This window comes from Pithys albifrons, chromosome 17 (assembly GCF_047495875.1).
Source record: "Pithys albifrons albifrons isolate INPA30051 chromosome 17, PitAlb_v1, whole genome shotgun sequence".
In the NCBI taxonomy this organism is placed as follows: Eukaryota; Metazoa; Chordata; class Aves; order Passeriformes; family Thamnophilidae; genus Pithys; species Pithys albifrons.
In genome coordinates, this window is record NC_092474.1 from 13,728,585 (window position 1) to 13,746,029 (window position 17,445).

The 17,445-nt window shown below is 55.1% G+C and overlaps 1 protein-coding gene across 2 annotated transcripts in view; it reads right to left on the reverse strand.

Moving 5' to 3' along the window:
* Positions 1-2,903, reverse strand: part of ASCC2 (activating signal cointegrator 1 complex subunit 2) — a 31,616-nt gene extending 28,713 nt beyond the window's left edge. Inside the window, exons 1-2 of one of the 2 annotated variants that reach the window (XM_071572152.1) lie at positions 2,799-2,903; positions 564-659 (exon numbers count right to left, since the gene is read on the reverse strand). In XM_071572152.1, the coding sequence (XP_071428253.1) occupies positions 564-644 (81 nt within the window). In that variant the 5' untranslated portion in view covers positions 645-659; positions 2,799-2,903. The remainder of the gene's footprint in view (positions 1-563; positions 660-2,798) is intronic. The other variant, XM_071572153.1, reaches the window with a different exon arrangement.
* Positions 2,904-17,445: the final 14,542 nt, after the last annotated feature.

A 17,445-nucleotide genomic window follows, 5' to 3' on the forward strand; every position in this document is an offset into this window, starting at 1 on the left:
GCTCCAAGCTCTGCCTCATCCCCCACCTGTGCCCAGGATAAAGCAGCACTGCTGGTCCCACCCCTGCAACATGCCCAGAAAGCTCCCCAGGCCTCATTTCTGGGAGAAAAGGGTTACTGTGGGTTTAATTTTCTGATTCCATGCAGCTGAAGGCACAGGGCAGGATGTCCTGGCTGCAGGACATGGATGGACTGACCCCAGAGCTCAGAGCTCAACTTGAGGCAGGGCTTGCAAAACCTCCCTGGGCATCCCCATTGCAGCACAGGTTACATCTCCAATCAATTCATAATTTTGCTCCTCAAAAGAGTAGATCTGGGAAAACACAGTTCAGCACAGATGTTGAACACAGCATGTTTGGTGGTTGAGTTTTGGGGGTTTCTTTTATGGTGTGTAAATGAAATCTCAACTATTTGAATGCAATAAAAAAACCCCAAACCTCTTTAACAGGCAAGCTGAACAAACTTCATCATATCCCAGACCAAGGGGTGCTTTTGCCCAAGTCTCAGCATAAGAGAATTATTTACTAAAGGTCTTGGTTGGCTTTCAGGAACGCCAGAGCTCACCAGTGCAGGTAAAGTTCTCAGCTTCCCTGTCCTGGGATCCCTTTCTGTCAGCTGGAGCTCATCCAGAGGCAGCACTGGCATCCTGGTGGCTTGTCCCTGTCCCCAGCAAACAAAGGCAGCACAGGACACAGTTCACAAGGTCAGTCAGGCAGAAGCACAACAGAAGAGGCTGCAGCCTGGCTGTGACACACACACAGTGGCTGGAACACGCTTAGCAAAGCAATTTATATCCCCACAAATCATCAGATCCTGAGGGAACACCCAGGATTCCCCAGAGAAACCTGTCATGTGGTGCTGTACCTTCATCCCTGCTCCTTATTGAGAGGCCACAGGTACCTTCCAGGACAACAAAAAGCCTTTGGGGACACTGCTGAATATGGAAATTAGAGATTGAAATCTGGGTGCTGAGGAGCTGGAGGAGCCTTTGCAGCCTCTTTTGACACTTGCACTGCATCTCCTGAGAGCACAAACTGCAGAGGGATCCACACACAGCCTGCCTGGGCTGCTGAAGGAGTATTTTTGGTGTTTCTGAGGCAGTCACTCAGCACCCACCCAGACAGTGCCAGGCTGAGCCCACACCCAGCACTCCCTGCTCCTGCCAATCCCACGTGCTCCCAAAGCCACAGCATTCCAGGGCTCACAAATGTTTCAATGGACTTCCAGAAATCAGCTGGAATTCAACCATGAGAGTGACTCAAAGCAAAGTGTGTTATGGGCGTTGTTTAAAAGGTTCAGACAGAAACCTGCAACTTTCTTTTCTTCTTTTTAAATTCTTTTGGGGGGGTGTTACTATTATGAGTTCTGGAAAATGACACCAAGAAGTTCCTGTTAAGGTCTAAGGTCACACATCTCATATGTGCAATTAATGCAGGCACACTGATTGGGCAGAGTAACAATTAACACCAGGGAAGGGTCTCTACAGCTGAACACCTGACCCAGGGGCAGGGTCACAGTTCAGACAGTGAGACAGGGACATGTTTCATTCCAGAGGATTTATCACCTATGGATTTAGGGAAAAAAAATGGTGTCATCTCATATTTTAAAAAATACAGAAAATACAGCAGAGCAACCCCAACACACACAGCTTAGAAAACTCCAAATCATGATGCCTTTCTAGGGAAGGGTAAAAGTTAAAATGTTGACAAAGCAACAATTTTTTTAGTGGCAAAAAAATTTCTTCATGGAAAAATAAAAAAAACACCACCAGAACTTTCCAGCAGAATAAGCCAGGCTGGTTTTCAGTTCTCATCATATATTTAATTTGGCACTTAACATTTCCAGAGTCATCCTCAAGACTGCACATAAAGGGTGTGTCTGCAACAAGGAAAAACACTCCACGTGTCTCATGTGCAGCTTTCCAGGCACCAAAAACTCCAGCCAAGTCAGAAACACCTTGGAAAAGACAGAGCCCTGGCCAACAGCTTACTCAGCTGGAGAAGAGGACACCTGAGCATGGAATATCCTCAACAGAGAATCAGTCCTGGTCACCCTCAGGAGCTTCTCCCCACTCAAGAACTTTGCTGTGCACCACGAGCCCACAATTACTGTGCTGTGCCCTGGGACTCCAGGGACACTGAGAGCCCAACAGCCCCGACCAGGAACACACCGAGCCAGGGAAACTTATTTCCCAGTGCCAGAAACATTCCCTGCCCTGCCCTTCCCACCAGGTGCACAGACACAGGGACACCCCGGGGGAGGTGACACTGCCGGGGCACCACCCGGGCACAGCTGGCACAGGCAATGCTGTTCTCCTCATGGATTCATGGAATAGGATGGGTGGGAAGGGACATTAAAGTTTATCCAGTCCCACCCCTGCCATGGGCAGGGACACCTCCCACCAGCCCAGGTGGCTCCAAGCCCTGTCCAACCTGGCCTTGGACACTTCCAGGGATGGGGCAGCCACAGCTGCTCTGCCCAACCTGTGCCAGGGCCTGCCCACCCTCACAGCCAACAATTCCTTCCCCACATCCCATTTATCCCTGCCCTCTGGCAGTGGGAAGCCATTCCCCTTGTCCTGTCCCTCCTTCCCTTGTCTCAAGTCCCTCTCCAGCTCTCCTGGAGTCCCTTCAGGCCCTGGAAGGGGCTCTCAGGTGTCCCTGGAGCCTTCTCTTCTCCAGGTGAGCCCCCCAGCTCTCCCAGCACCGCAGGGTGATCCCGAACCGGCTCCGTGTCCGGTCCCTGCCGGGCCAGGCCCTGTCCCTGTCCCCGTCCCTGTCCCCGTCCCTGTCTCGGTACCGGCACACGGGCCCGCGGTGTCGGTGTCGGTGTCGCTGTCGGTGTCCCTATCCCGGTTCCTGTCCCGGTTCCTGTCCCGGTCTCCCCGCGCCCCTCCCCGGCCCAGCGGCGCTTCCGGCCCCGGCGGAACTGCCGAGCGAGGCGGGACCGGAGCGGCTCCGCCCGCGGGAGCGGGGCTGGCAGGGACGGGGACGGGGACGGGGACGGGGACGGGGACCGGGACGGGGACGGGGACGGGGACGGGGACGGGGACGGGGACGGGGACGGGGACGGGGGGGCATCGGGGGGAGCGGGGATGGGCACGGGGGCAGGACTCGGGATCGGGGCCGGGACCGGACGGCAGGGTCAGCCCCAGGTCGGGCCGGCTGCCCTGCGGGGCCGGGCAGGGACAGTCGGGCAGGAAAAGGAGCCTCCGGCCGTCCCTCTGGAGGAAGGGCAGCCGGTTCATGTCACTGTCCCAAGGAGCAAACCCTGCCATCCCAGTGGCGCTGCCCGGCCGGTGTCACGGGCAGGGCGGGGGATCCGCGGGGACACGGACCTGTCCCCAGCCTGTCCCAAACCTGTCCCCAGTCTATTCCAAACCTGTCCCAAACCTGTCCCCAGCCTGTTCCAAACCTGTCCCCAGTCTATTCCAAACCTGTCCCAAACCTGTCCCCAACATATCCCAAACCTGTTCCAAACCTGTCCCCAGCCTGTTCCAAACTGTCCCCAGTCTATTCCAAACCTGTCCCAAACCTGTCCCCAACCTATCCCAAACCTGTCCCCAACCCGTCCCCAACCTGTCCCTAACCCGTCCCCAGACTGTCCCCAGACTGTCCCCAACCTATCCCAAACCTGTCCCCAACCTGTCCCCAACCTGTCCCCGACCTGTCCCCAGCCTGTCCCAAACCTGTCCCCAACCCGTCGCGGCCGGGACCCGCAGCCCCCCCGCCCTGCCCTCGGCTGCGCCTCCCGGGGCTGTCGGGGCGGTGTCTGTGCCCGCAGCCGGACGGCCCGCACGGACACACATCACATCGCGCTGGAACTCCGGGAATCGGGCTCTTCCCAGCCTGCCGTGACACGGACACTCGTCTGTGCTCCGGGGGGTCTTGGCTCTGCCCCGTGGACACGGGGAATTCTCCTGAACTTACCCCGCAGTCCAGCTTTAAATGGCGAAGTGGCCTAAAATAGACCCCGCGCCATGCCCTGTGTCATGTGGCTAATTAGGGCTGTGCCGCAGTGGGGTCCCGGCCCCGATGTCCTGATGCCCTGATGTCCCGATGCCCCGATCCCCTGATGCCCCGATGCCCCGATCCCCTGATGCCCCGATGTCCCGATGCCCCGATACCCTGATGCCCTGATACCCCTATACCTCGATACCCCAAGCCCCTGATGTCCTGATGATCCAATAGCCCAAAGCCCCTATGCCCCAATACCCTGACACCTCGATGCCCTGATGTCCCAATGCCCCAATGTCCTGATGCCCTGGTATCCCAATGCCCTGATACCCCGGTGTCCCAATATCCTGTTGCCCTGACAACCCCATGCCCCCATACTCCGATGCCCTGATACCCCGTTGCCCTGATGCTCCAATGCCCCGATACCCTGATGCCCCGGTGCTCCATTATCCCAGTGTCCCGATACCCCAGTGCCTCGAGACCCTGATGTCCCGATACCCCGACATCCGTGTGCCCTGATACCCCGATACCCCATTGCCCCGATGTCCCAATACCCTGATGCCCCAATACCCTGATACCCCAGTGCCCCAGTGCTTCAATAACCCGATGCCCCAATACCCCAGTGCTCCAAAACCCCGATACCCCAATACCCCGATGTCCTGATACCCCAATACCCTGGTGCCTTGATACCCCAATACCCTGGTGTCCCAATACTCCGATGACCCAACACCCCAGTGGCCTGATACCCTGATACCCCCAGTGCCCCAATACCCCAATACCCCGTTGCCCCAATACCCCGATGCCCCAATCCCCATGCCCCAATAGCCCAATACCCCGATGCCCCAATCCCCATACCCCAATACCCCGATGCCCCGATGCCCCAGTGCCCCAATACCCCAATGCCCTGTTGCCCCAATAGCCCAATACCCCGTTGCCCCAATACCCCGATGCCCCAGTGCCCCGGTGCCCGCAGGCTCCACCGCCGTGGCCGTGCCCGCCGCTGCCCCGCGGTCCGTGCTGGCAGCGCCGTGCCCGTGGGCTCGGGGGGCCCGGGAGGGGCTGCCCACCCTGAGGGCTCCCCCTTCGCCTGGCCCGTTCCCCCTCCCCAGCAGCTCCCACGGGTTCCGTTCCCGGCTCACCCGGCCGGGCATTACCGAGTCACATTGTCACTGTCACTGTCACAGCGGGCTGTCCGGAACCTGCCATCGCCCCCGGTCTGGTGAATTACCGATTTTTATGTGAAATATTCATTATTTCTGCTCCTCGAACATCCCTGCACCGCTCAGACCCCGGGACCGGAGCCCCGGCTGTGCGGAGCAACCTGCCGGCACCAAACCCAGCGATGGTGCCGATCCAAGCTTTGCTCCCACCGCGCTGTGCAGGGGAACACTTGGCAACTGAAACCTGATTCCCTTGCAAAGGCATCTGTTTATCTCCCCTCCTGTGCCAACCCTCTCAGAGCAGTGCTGGCACCAGGCCAGGTGACTCAGTGGGCTTCCAATGTGTCATCGAGCTGTTTTGAGTCACTGTTCCTCTTTCTGGGATATTTTTTGTTACCTTTCCAACTGCATATTCCATATTTGATTTCCTAAAGCACCTTGAACTATTGGAGCCTCTGCCTAAAATATTGGGGATATTAACTCCTCGTGTATAACTGAGTTAGATAATTATATGTAGATGTATTTGTGCAAATTCGTGTGGCAAACAAAAGTGCATCTGCTCACCCGTGACAACATGTCAGAGACCTTTAACACTTCATGACAGTAAAAGTTAAATCTGAAATCTTCCCAAAATCATGACTTTCTGATCCCAGTGTGCAGGGAAACTGCCAGTCTGCCCAGACAAGGCAAAGCACTAAGAGCAGCTTGCTGGCTGTGCTGAAAATCCCTCTTCCAAGGTTTGATCCAGAGCCATGTGAAGCTGCAGGCTTTGGATCAGATGGGAAGGGGAGAGCTGCCCCAGAGAAAAAGCTTTTGGAAGGGAGCTCTTGTTGGAAGGGTCCTTCTCTGGTTCCCATGGCAGGGGGGAACTGTTTGGCACTGGATGTAATGATGGGGATGGTCAGATGTCACAAGCCAAGGACTGGGATGAGGGCCCTGGTTCCAGAATCCTGAACAGCACTGAGGCTTTCCCAGCTCCTGCTCCTGCTCCAATTCAGCCCCAAAGTCCCAAATGAGAGTGTGGGGTGGGATAGAGTACCTGCTTCTCTCCTGTGCAGTCACAACGAGCTCTTTTCCTGCTCACACAGGAGTCTCTGCAGCCTCCAGGCCAAGTGACCTTCCTTGTCACACACAAAGCAGGTGGGGCTCACCTGCTGTTCCCTCTGCTGCTCCAAAGGACATCACAGGAAGTTTAGCACTCCTCACACATGGGTCTGTGTGTGAATCCTTCTAAACACACTTAAAAAAATAGAATAAAATGAAAGAGTTATGAAATGGCCTGAGGAAAATGTCTGTGTAATTTAGGAAAAAAAGACAGAACACAGCACTAAATTGCAAAGTTGTGGAAATTGGCCATTAAGTGTTCAAAGCAGCTGAAATGCAATTACAGTAATAGCAATGAGTCAGGAGAGCCCAGGGCTTTGCACTATTTCAATCCAGCCCTACTTTTTCCTTTTTTTCCATTTTATCTTAATGATATACATTAGTTTATCAAGGACTAATGGAAGTTACAAACCTTGGAATCAGAGAATCACAGAATTATTTAGGTTGGAAAAGACCTCCAAGTTTGACTGATCACCACCTTGTCACCTACACCGTGGCACCAAGTGCATGTCCAGTTGCTTCTTGAACACTTCCAGGTACAGCAATTCCACCACTGCCCTGGGCAGCTGTGCCAGGGCTGGGCAACCCCTTCCATGAAGAAATGTTCCCTAATACCCACCCTGCCCCTCCCCTGGCACAGTCTGAGGCTGTGCCCTCTCCTCCTGTCCCTGTGCCCTGGAGCAGAGCCTGACCTCCCCTGGCTCCCCCCTCCTGGCAGGGATTGCAGAGCCAGAAGGTCCCCCCTGAGCCTCCTTTTCTCCAGGCTCAGCCCCCCCAGCTCCCTCAGCCCCTCCTGCTGCTCCAGCCCCTTCCCAGCTCCCTCAGCCCCTCCTGCTGCTCCAGCCCCTTCCCAGCTCCGTTCCCTGCCCTGGACACGCTCCAGCCCCTCAGTGTCTCTCCTGTCTGAGGGGCCCAGAACTGCCCCAGGGCTGGAGGTGCCCCAGCAGTGCCAGCACAGGGGGACATTCACCATTCACACCTTCCACAGCATGTTCTTGACAGCCACAGAGACAGAGGTGTCACCATTTCACTACTGACCTGATGGATCCTACAATACATTATTAACTATTTTTTCAATCTCCCAATCATTCTCCAATTAACCTCCTTGAAGTTTATTCTTAGCATAAGATCTCATTGTAGGATATTTTGTATTTTGGTCCCTACTGAATGTCACCAGAGATGACCCAAGGTCCTTCTTGGGGACTCTGCATGGCACTGGGGCAGTGCAGGGCAGAACTCCAGTTCCCTGCTCCAGAGGGCTGTGGGTACAGCCTTGCCTGGGCAGTGGAACTCAGGAATTGCTCAGCTTTGGAGCTTTCAATGCTGCAAGTTCCCGTGGGTGGGAGCTCCCAGCACAGCCCTGAGCTGGGTACCATCCTGTGTCTCCAGGAAAGAATGAGCACTGAAAGATACTCAGTTAAAGTAATGTCATCTTCTAATGATACTTGAAGCAGATCCTCTGATCCAACAGCTGCCTGGCCTCTCTTTGCCTGCTGTTTCTCTAATTATCCAACCTCAGGAGGAAAGTTCTTGAGTGCTTATTAAGAAAAACAGATATCCTTTATTATGAGAAGAATTTTTTCAGGCAGCTTTGTTGTAGCAACACAACACATGACACAGGATAAAAGTGTGCCAGTTGGCTTTTCCAGGGAAGAGACAGGTTCAGCATAAAATGCTTTCAACCTTTTACTGACGAGGTGAAAACTATCATGGAATGGTTTGGGTTGGGAGGGACCTTAAAGCTCATCCAGTCCCACCCTCTACCATGGGCAGGGACACCTCCCACTGTCCCTGGTTGCTCCAAGCCCTGTCCAGCCTGGCCTTGGACACTCCCAGGGATGGGGCAGCCACAGCTGCTCTGCCCAACCTGTGCCAGGGCCTGCCCACCCTCACAGCCAACAATTCCTTCCCCACATTCCATCTATCCCTGCCCTCTGGCAGTGGGAAGCCATTCCCCTTGTCCTGCCTCAAGTGCCTCTCCAGCTCTCCTGGAGCCCCTTTAGGCCCTGGAAGGGGCTCTCAGGTGTCCCTGGAGCCTTCTCTTCTCCAGGTGAGCCCCCCCAGCTCTCCCAGCCTGGATCCATAGGAGGAAATTGTGTCTTACATGAATCCATATTAATCTAAAATTAATCTCCTGTAGGTTATTAGCTTTTTAAAGAAAATAATATAAGCATCCACAAACCAAGACTTCCCAGACATCCTGCCCACACTGAACTGCTGGCACATCCTGAATACTGATGGCCTCAGCTTTTACTTCCAGGTGTAGAAACTCCTTGCACAAACAAGGTGTCATCCATCACCTGCAGAGCAATGAACACGAGCAGCAACAGTGTGTCCAAACAAATTCAGGAATGCAGAGCTCTCCTGCCTCTCACAGCTGGACACTGTCTGGCTGTGGCTGATCCAGACAGGCTGACACATCCCTGCAGACCAGGCTCAGCCATCTGTGCTCCTACCTGCAAACACTGTCCCCAAAGCCTTGCTCATATTTGCTCAAAAATACGGTTGTTGTTCCACTGAACTTGAAGTTCTGAGTCCCCAAAATCTTCGTCTTTGGGCACTCCTGTGATAATCATCTTGAAGTGCAGCCAAGACAGCTTCACTAATAACACATCTTGTTTTCAAACCGGGTCATTACCAGACAAAAAAAATCCTAAAATGAGACTGGTGCAAAATGTTCTGACCAAAATGATATGTATGTAATAAAACCCTCATTATTTTCAGATTATTCATCTACTTTGCAAGGGAATGAGTCAGAGTATCTGCCTGGGGGCCCCATGAGGAGGGCTGGCAGTGGGTGCCTCTCACCTGGCACGTGGGGTCGGGGGTGTTCTGACCCCGCTGTCACCTCCTGCCATTGGATTGAACGAGCAATCAAACAGCAGCTTGTTTGGTGGGAGCAGGAAGAGCAGAAGCACCTGCACATTGAGGAACACCATGTAAATACAGTGGTCAGGGATGGGCTGCACGTTCTGCTCAGGGATTTGCTAAAAAACCAGGAGAGTCAAATGAGTAAAACACCTAAACAGGATAAAAGATAAGAAAACAAACAAAATAGCAGAGAAGGGATGAAGGGAGTTGCTTTTGGGTAGAAAACTGCCCAAAGGAGCCAGTTTGGAGTCCTGAGAAAGCAAACTGCCCTCTGTCCCATGATCTGACTGTTCTTATTGGATCAGCACTTGGTGTGCTGATTGGTTGTTTTAAGGCATATCTGACCTTGCCATCAGTTTTTTATCATAACAGAAACAGCCTGCAAAGGCTGAGGGGGATGTTGGGGCCGCAGGAGTGAAGTGTACAAAGGTCACTGGATGGGAACATCGGCAGGAGAGGACCTGACACACCTTTGGTTTTGCTGTTCCAGGTGTGGATCGTTCCAGGATTTCAGCTCACATAGAGGGTGGGGTCTGGGAAGGGGATCCCAGGGCCCAGGGTGGGATGATCCAGCCTTTGGGAGGGGATCCCAGGGTGGGATGAGCCAGTCTTTGGGAGGGGATCCCAGGGATGATCCAGCCTTTGGGATGGGGATCCCAGGGTGGGATGAGCCAGCCTTTGGGAGGGGATCCCAGGGATGAGCCAGTCTTTGGGAAGGGAATCCCAGGGATGAGCCAGCCTTTGGGAGGGGATCCCAGGGTGGGATGAGCCAGCCTTTGGGAGGGGATCCCAGGGATGAGCCAGTCTTTGGGAAGGGAATCCCAGGGATGAGCCAGCCTTTGGGAGGGGATCCCAGGGATGAGCCAGTCTTTGGGAGGGGATCCCAGGGTGGGATGAGCCAGTCTTTGGGAGGGGATCCCAGGGATGAGCCAGCCTTTGGGAGGGGATCCCAGGGATGATCCAGCCTTTGGGAGGGGATCCCAGGGTGGGATGAGCCAGCCTTTGGGAGGGGATCCCAGGGATGAGCCAGCCTTTGGGAGGGGATCCCAGGGATGATCCAGCCTTTGGGAGGGGATCCCAGGGTGGGATGAGCCAGCCTTTGGGAAGGGGATCCCAGGGCCCAGGGTGGGATGAGCCAGCCTTTGGGAAGGGGATCCCAGGGCCCAGGGTGGGATGAGCCAGCCTTTGGGAAAGGAATCCCAGGGATGATCAAGCCTTTGGGAGGGGATCCCAGGGCCCAGGGTAGGATGAGCCAGCCTTTGAGAAGGTGATCCCAGGGATGATCCAGCCTTTGGGATGGGGATCCCAGGGTGGGATAAGCCAGTCTTTGGGAGGGGATCCCAGGGTGGGATGAGCCAGCCTTTGGGAAGGGAATCCCAGGGATGAGCCAGCCTTTGGGAGGGTGATCCCAGGGATGATCCAGCCTTTGGGAAGGGGATCCCAGGGATGAGCCAGTCTTTGGGAGGGGATCCCAGGGATGAGCCAGCCTTTGGGAGGGGATCCCAGGGATGAGCCAGCCTTTGGGAGGGGATCCCAGGGTGGGATGAGCCAGTCTTTGGGAGGGTGATCCCAGGGATGATCCAGCCTTTGGGAGGGGATCCCAGGGATGATCCAGCCTTTGGGAAGAGGATCCCAGGGATGAGCCAGTCTTTGGGAGGGGATCCCAGGGATGAGCCAGCCTTTGGGAGGGGATCCCAGGGATGAGCCAGCCTTTGGGAGGGGATCCCAGGGTGGGATGAGCCAGCCTTTGGGAGGGGATCCCAGGGATGAGCCAGCCTTTGGGAGGGGATCCCAGGGATGAGCCAGCCTTTGGGAGGGGATCCCAGGGATGAGCCAGCCTTTGGGATGGGGATCCCAGGGTGGGATAAGCCAGTCTTTGGGAGGGGATCCCAGGGTGGGATGAGCCAGCCTTTGGGAAGGGAATCCCAGGGATGAGCCAGCCTTTGGGAGGGTGATCCCAGGGATGATCCAGCCTTTGGGAGGGGATCCCAGGGATGATCCAGCCTTTGGGAAGGGGATCCCAGGGATGAGCCAGTCTTTGGGAGGGGATCCCAGGGATGAGCCAACCTTTGGGAGGGGATCCCAGGGCCCAGAGTGGGATGAGCCAGCCTTTGGGAGGGGATCCCAGGGTGGGATACCCAGAACAGGATGCTCTCCACAGCCACGTGCAGATTTGCAATGTGTCCTTACTGACCACAGCCAATAACTCAAGGGACATTTGGTTGCAACTGCAGCCTGAGGAACATCTTTCCACACCAGGTACCTCTTTTCCTTCCATAAGGAGTCAACTGGTGGCTCAGTGGCTGTGCTCCAAACAGTAAGAAAGGTTTGGGAAGGGCTTGGTGGGTCTTTAGGGTCAGTTCTCAGCTGTTGGTGGCAACAGGGCACAGCAGCTCGGGATTGGAGCTGCTGGAAGCTCCGGTGCTCTCATGTTTCAGCCCAGACTTTTCATGGCCACTGGATACTTGTTTTCTCGTATATGAACACACTTGCTCTTAAGGGAGATGTGTTTATTGCTGTGTTTACTCTCCAAAGTTTCATGGAGAACAACTGTTTCCCTTCTCTGCATTCAGGATTTTTTGGCTAAACTATTTCAAGATCCTTATATAGGGAAAGAAAATCAGGATTACGCTGTGATTACTTTCCAGTCACATTTTATCTCCCTTGTTTAAAAGTGGCCAGAGCTGCAAGCATAATTCCAGAGGAGGTTGCAGCAGAGCTTCCTACAATGGCATTAATTTATCCCCTTGTCCTGGAAATATCTCAGTTGATTCGTGCTTTTTGTGGGATCTGCTTCATAGTAGGAGTTCATAGTCATCTGGAGATCAACAAATACACCCAGATTTTCTCTTCTTCTGTCATTTCCAACTGATGAGCTCCCAGCTCCCAGCAGAGATTCTCGTTAGCAATTCCCAAGGGCATGACCTTGTACTTTCCACTATTAAATTTCATCCCATTTCCAGAGTGCCAGCTCTCTGTGTTATCCAGCTCTCCCAGCAGTGCAGCCATTCCCAGCTTTGTGCCATCAGCACATGCCAGCAGCTCCCTCCCACCTTTGTTCCAAGGCCTGTCTGAAATTCAAACACTGAGCAAGCCCCAAAGCACACAGGGCCGTGCTGGGCCAGGCTGTGATCCCTGGGATCCAGCGCTCCGGTGGGAAGTGAGGCTGGATAGGGAGAACGAGGGGACCCGGACACTTCCTGCTCACTCTTCCCTTTGCACCCCCTGTGGATCCACAACTGGTGTGTGTTGGAGGTGACTTCCCTGCCTTTTCAATCTGGCTATTTTTTTATTGCTCTGCTTTCCATTATTTTATTAAATATACTAATAAATCTATTATATATCTGTTGTCTAGAAAACAATTATCAAATGTTTAATCTTATTTAAATGCAACCAATCTTTAGTAAAGCTATGCCACATTTTTACTTTATATTTTACACTTACTTGTCTTGCCCCAACTACTTTTTCCTTTACATTTAATTTGTTAATCTTTTAATGTTCTGGAGGTCACACTGACAGGTGTCTAAATGACTGGATTGCTTTACTTCTTCCTGCTTAAGACTGGCCAGTGCTCCAGGAGTTCCTCTGTAATTCATTACCCCCCTCCAGCTGGCAAATTAAAAAATGTACTGGATGAGTGAGGATACATTCCTGGTCCATCAGGGGTTGGGAACACCTCATTCCCTGAGCTGTCAGGTTCTCACAGGCCTTGCTCTCCCTTTAGGTCTAGTAATTTCCAGTTCCATAAAATAATCCTTATTAGCTGTCATCCTTTGTCCTGATCATGATGGGAAACAGGGGCAAAAGTCATTTAATGTGAGGCTTTTTCTTAAAAAGTAGTCTGAAACCCAAGAAATAAAGAGGTTCAGGACATAGGACATGGAGTATCTGGTCTGGAAGAGATGAAATATATAACCAAGCAGCTGAAGTGCCCAGTTTTGCTGTCCCAGGGGTGGCCCTGCAGGAGCTGCCCCTCCTTGGGAAGCAGCAGGAGCAGCAGCAGGTCCTGCTGTGCAGGAGCCCTGGTTCTCCAGGCTCTCCAGGCTCTCCAGGGTCCAGCTTCCTGAAGTGGGGCACATTTATCTCCCTCCAGGCAGGCTGCAAAAGGCAACATTTAACAGGGGCTTCTCAAAACCCATGTTTTGCTTGCTAGTGCTGTCAACACACATCCTTTTCAGAAACAGCTGTACTGGCTCAACGTGTTTTCATTGCTTTTGGGTGTAAACAGGCCAGGAATCTGTTTTTCCCTTCAGTTACCTGTATTTCTTCCAAAGTTCAGCTGAAGGTACATATTGACATTCAGATCACACTTGCATTCAGGTGATGGCTTGTTGTTGGAAAAAATCCTTTCAGAGGGGCTGATGAACTTCCTTTGCAGTGTTTGCTGTCCCTGGCTGAGGGAGCAGAACTGGAACACAACTCACTGCACGGCTCAGATCTGAGTGTGAAGACACAGGATCATCCTGTATTTTGCATTGTTCTCTCTGAGCAGTAATGCTCCTTCCAGCTTAGACATGACCTAATGACAGCCTGAAGTCCATCTGTTACAATGACTAGCCTTGGACTCAGTGGGAGAGTCCTGGGGATAATTTAGGAGTGCATTTTATAGCTACTTGCAAGCATTTCATTTCAGATCAAGGCGAACATGAGGAGCAGGTGGAAATCTCTTGCAAAAGAACAACCTGACCTACATATGGTATTGTAAATTAAAGATATGTATAAAAATAAAACATTAATGATCCATCACAGTTGCTACAAAACCCAGACATAAATCTTGCTGCTGGAAAGGGGCTCAGTTAAGGCTTCATTTTGGAAGTGGTTTTGTTCCTGCCACCTCTGACAGTGATGCCACTCACCCCTCCAGCTTTCCGGTGTTTTCTGCAGCTTAAAGCTCTCAGACCTTTTGCTTTATCACTCGTGTCTCAGTTCCCATGTGTTTTTTGGCAGTCCTGCCCTGTGCTGGCTCCCTGCTCCCCATGGCTTTGTGCTTTAGGGCCCGTGGGCTGTGCTGGGTGTCCTGGTGGAGGGGCCACTTGTGTCCCACAGCTGAGCTGGGTGGCACCAAAGCGACACAGGAGACCCTCAGCCTGAAGCCCTTGTGCACCAGAATGGCTTTGTAGTCAGACAGGGTATTTCTCCAGGGGTTTTAGAGGATCCTAAGGAGGAGGGGTGGCAGTGGATACTGCAGGACCTCCGAGCTCCTCAGCCCCCCTCAGTGCTCATCTACACCATTACCTGCCTCACAGGTTGGGTGCCAAACCCCTCCTGAGACACCTCCTGCCCCATGGCCTCACACCCCCCACCTCAGAGGGGCTCTGGGACACTCTGCCCATGCTGGTGTGGACAGACACCCGTGGGGGATAACGGGGAAGGGGCGAGTTGGCTTCACAGGATCACAGGACCACAGAAGGAATTACAGGATCACAGAACTGTTAAGGTTGGAAAGGACCTCCGGAGACCACCCAGTCCATCACCTGCTCCAGGTGACCCAGGAATGTGTCTGGATGGAATCTGAACATCTCCAGAGAAGAAGAATCCACGCCCTCCCCAGGCAGCTCTGCCACCCTCCGTGGGAAGAAGTTCTTCTTGTGCTGAGGTGGAACCTGCTGTGTTTCAGTTTATGGCCATTGCTCCTCATCCTGTCACTGGCACCACTGAGCAGAGTCTGCCTCCATCCTCTGGACACCCCCTGGAGACATTTCCATGGGTTGATGATCCCCCTCTCTGGACTCAGCAGCCCCAGCTGCCACAGCCCCTCCTCACAGGGAGTGCCAGTCCCTCAGTCCTGGCCGTGGGGCTGCCCCTGTCCTGCTGAGGGGCCGCGGGGTGTGCTGACCCCAGAGGGGCCAGATCCTGCTCCAGGAAAAGCATTCCCACTGCTCGTGTGGTCGGGCACTGGATGGGACTGCCAGGGGTGCAGTCCCCGGCCCTGGAGGGGAGGAGAGTTGTCTGGACGTGGCACTGGGCAGAGTGGGGTGGTGGCTCAGGGGCTACGGTGGCGGTGCCACCAGGGTGGTCAGGATGGGTGATCCTGAGGGGCTGCTGCGACCTGGATGATCCTGTGATTCCGTGATTCTGTCATTCTGTGATGCCGTGATTCTAGAATTCTGTGATTCTGTGATCCTGTGATCCTGTAGGTTTATAATTCTGTGATTCTGCAATTTTATAATTCTGTGATTCTGCAATTTTATAATTCTGTGATTCTGCAGTTTTATAATTCTATGATTCTGCAATTTTATAAGTCTGCAATTCTATGATTCTGAAGCGTCATGAATCCACGCTCTGTGATTTTTGATTCTATAATTCTATGATTCTGTGATTCTGCAGTTTTATAATTCTGTGATTCTGTAATGCCATGATTCTATGATTCTGTGTTTCTGTGATTCTGCAATTTTATAAGTCTCTGGTTCTATAATTCTGCGATTCTATGATTCCATAAGTCTGTAATCCCATGATTCCATAATTCTGCAATTGAATGATTCTGCAATTCTATGATTCTATTTCTGTGATTCTGCAATTTTATAATTCTATAACTCTGTGACTGTGATTCCACAGTTTTGGGATTCTGTAATTCTGTGATTCAATAATTCTGCAATTTTGCAATTCTGTAATTAATTGTGTGATTCTGTGATTCAGTATTTCTGCAATTCTATAACCCTGGTATTCCGTGCTCCCCGTTCCTGCACCTTCCCATTCCCGGCCAGTCCCTGCTCGGCTCCCGGGCCGGGCTATGCGGGATGGGCTGTGCGGGATGGGCTGGGCTGGGCTGTGCGGGACGGGCTGTGCGGGATGGGACGGGCGGTGCGGGATGGGCTGTGCGGGACGGGCTGTGCGGGCTGGGACGGGCTGTGCGGGCTGGGATGAGCTGTGCGGGATGAGCTGTGCGGGATGGGCTGTGCTGTGCGGGCTGTGCGGGACGGGCTGTGCGGGATGGGACGGGCGGTGCGGGACGGGCTGTGCGGGCTGGGATGGGCTGTGCGGGACTGGGCTGTGCGGGACGGGCTGTGCGGGACGGGCTGTGCGGGCTGGGATGGGCTGTGCGGGCTGGGATGGGCTGTGCGGGACTGGGCTGTGCGGGACGGGCTGTGCGGGACTGGGCTGTGCTGTGCGGGATGGGATGGGCTGTGCGGGATGGGATGGGCTGTGCGGGACTGGGCTGTGCGGGACGGGCTGTGCGGGACTGGGCTGTGCTGTGCGGGATAGGCTGTGCGGGCTGGGCTGGGCTGTGCGGGACGGGCTGTGCGGGACTGGGCTGTGCTGTGCGGGATGGGATGGGCTGTGCGGGATGGGATGGGCTGTGCGGGACTGGGCTGTGCGGGACGGGCTGTGCGGGACTGGGCTGTGCTGTGCGGGATGGGCTGGGCTGTGCGGGATGGGATGGGCTGTGCGGGACTGGGCTGTGCGGGACGGGCTGTGCGGGACTGGGCTGTGCTGTGCGGGACTGGGCTGTGCTGTGCGGGATGGGCTGGGCTGTGCGGGATGGGCTGGGCTGTGCGGGACTGGGCTGTGCGGGACGGGCTGTGCGGGACTGGGCTGTGCTGTGCGGGATGGGCTGGGCTGTGCGGGATGGGATGGGCTGTGCGGGACTGGGCTGTGCGGGACGGGCTGTGCGGGACTGGGCTGTGCGGGACGGGCTGTGCGGGACTGGGCTGTGCTGTGCGGGACGGGCTGTGCGGGCTGGGCTGGGCTGTGCGGGACGGGCTGTGCGGGACTGGGCTGTGCGGGACTGGGCTGTGCGGGACTGGGCTGGGCTGTGCGGGATGGGCTGGGCTGTGCGGGATGGGATGGGCTGTGCGGGACTGGGCTGTGCGGGACGGGCTGTGCGGGACTGGGCTGTGCTGTGCGGGACGGGCTGTGCGGGCTGGGCTGGGCTGTGCGGGACGGGCTGTGCGGGACTGGGCTGTGCGGGACTGGGCTGTGCGGAACTGGGCTGGGCTGTGCGGGCTGGGCTGGGCTGTGCGGGATGGGCTGTGCGGGACGGGCTGTGCGGGACTGGGCTGGGCTGTGCGGGATGCCCTCCCCGCCGGGACGGGCCTGTCGGGAGGCCCTGTCGGGAGGGAGGTCCTGTCGGTAGGGCTCTGTCGGGAGGGACGTGCTGTCGGGAGGCCCTGTCGGGAGGGAGGCCCTGTCGGGAGGGACGTGCCGTCGGGGAGGCCCTGTCGAGAAGGAGCCTGTCGGGGGGTCGGGCTGTCGGGAGGCCCTGTCGAGAAGGAGGGCCTGTCGGGCGGTCGGGCTGTCGGGAGGCCCTGTCGAGAAGGAGGGCCTGTCGGGGGGGGTCGGGCTGTCGGGAGGCCCTGTCGACAGGGAGGTGCTGTGGGGAGGGCGGGCCGTGGGACGGCCCCGCCCGGCGCGGGG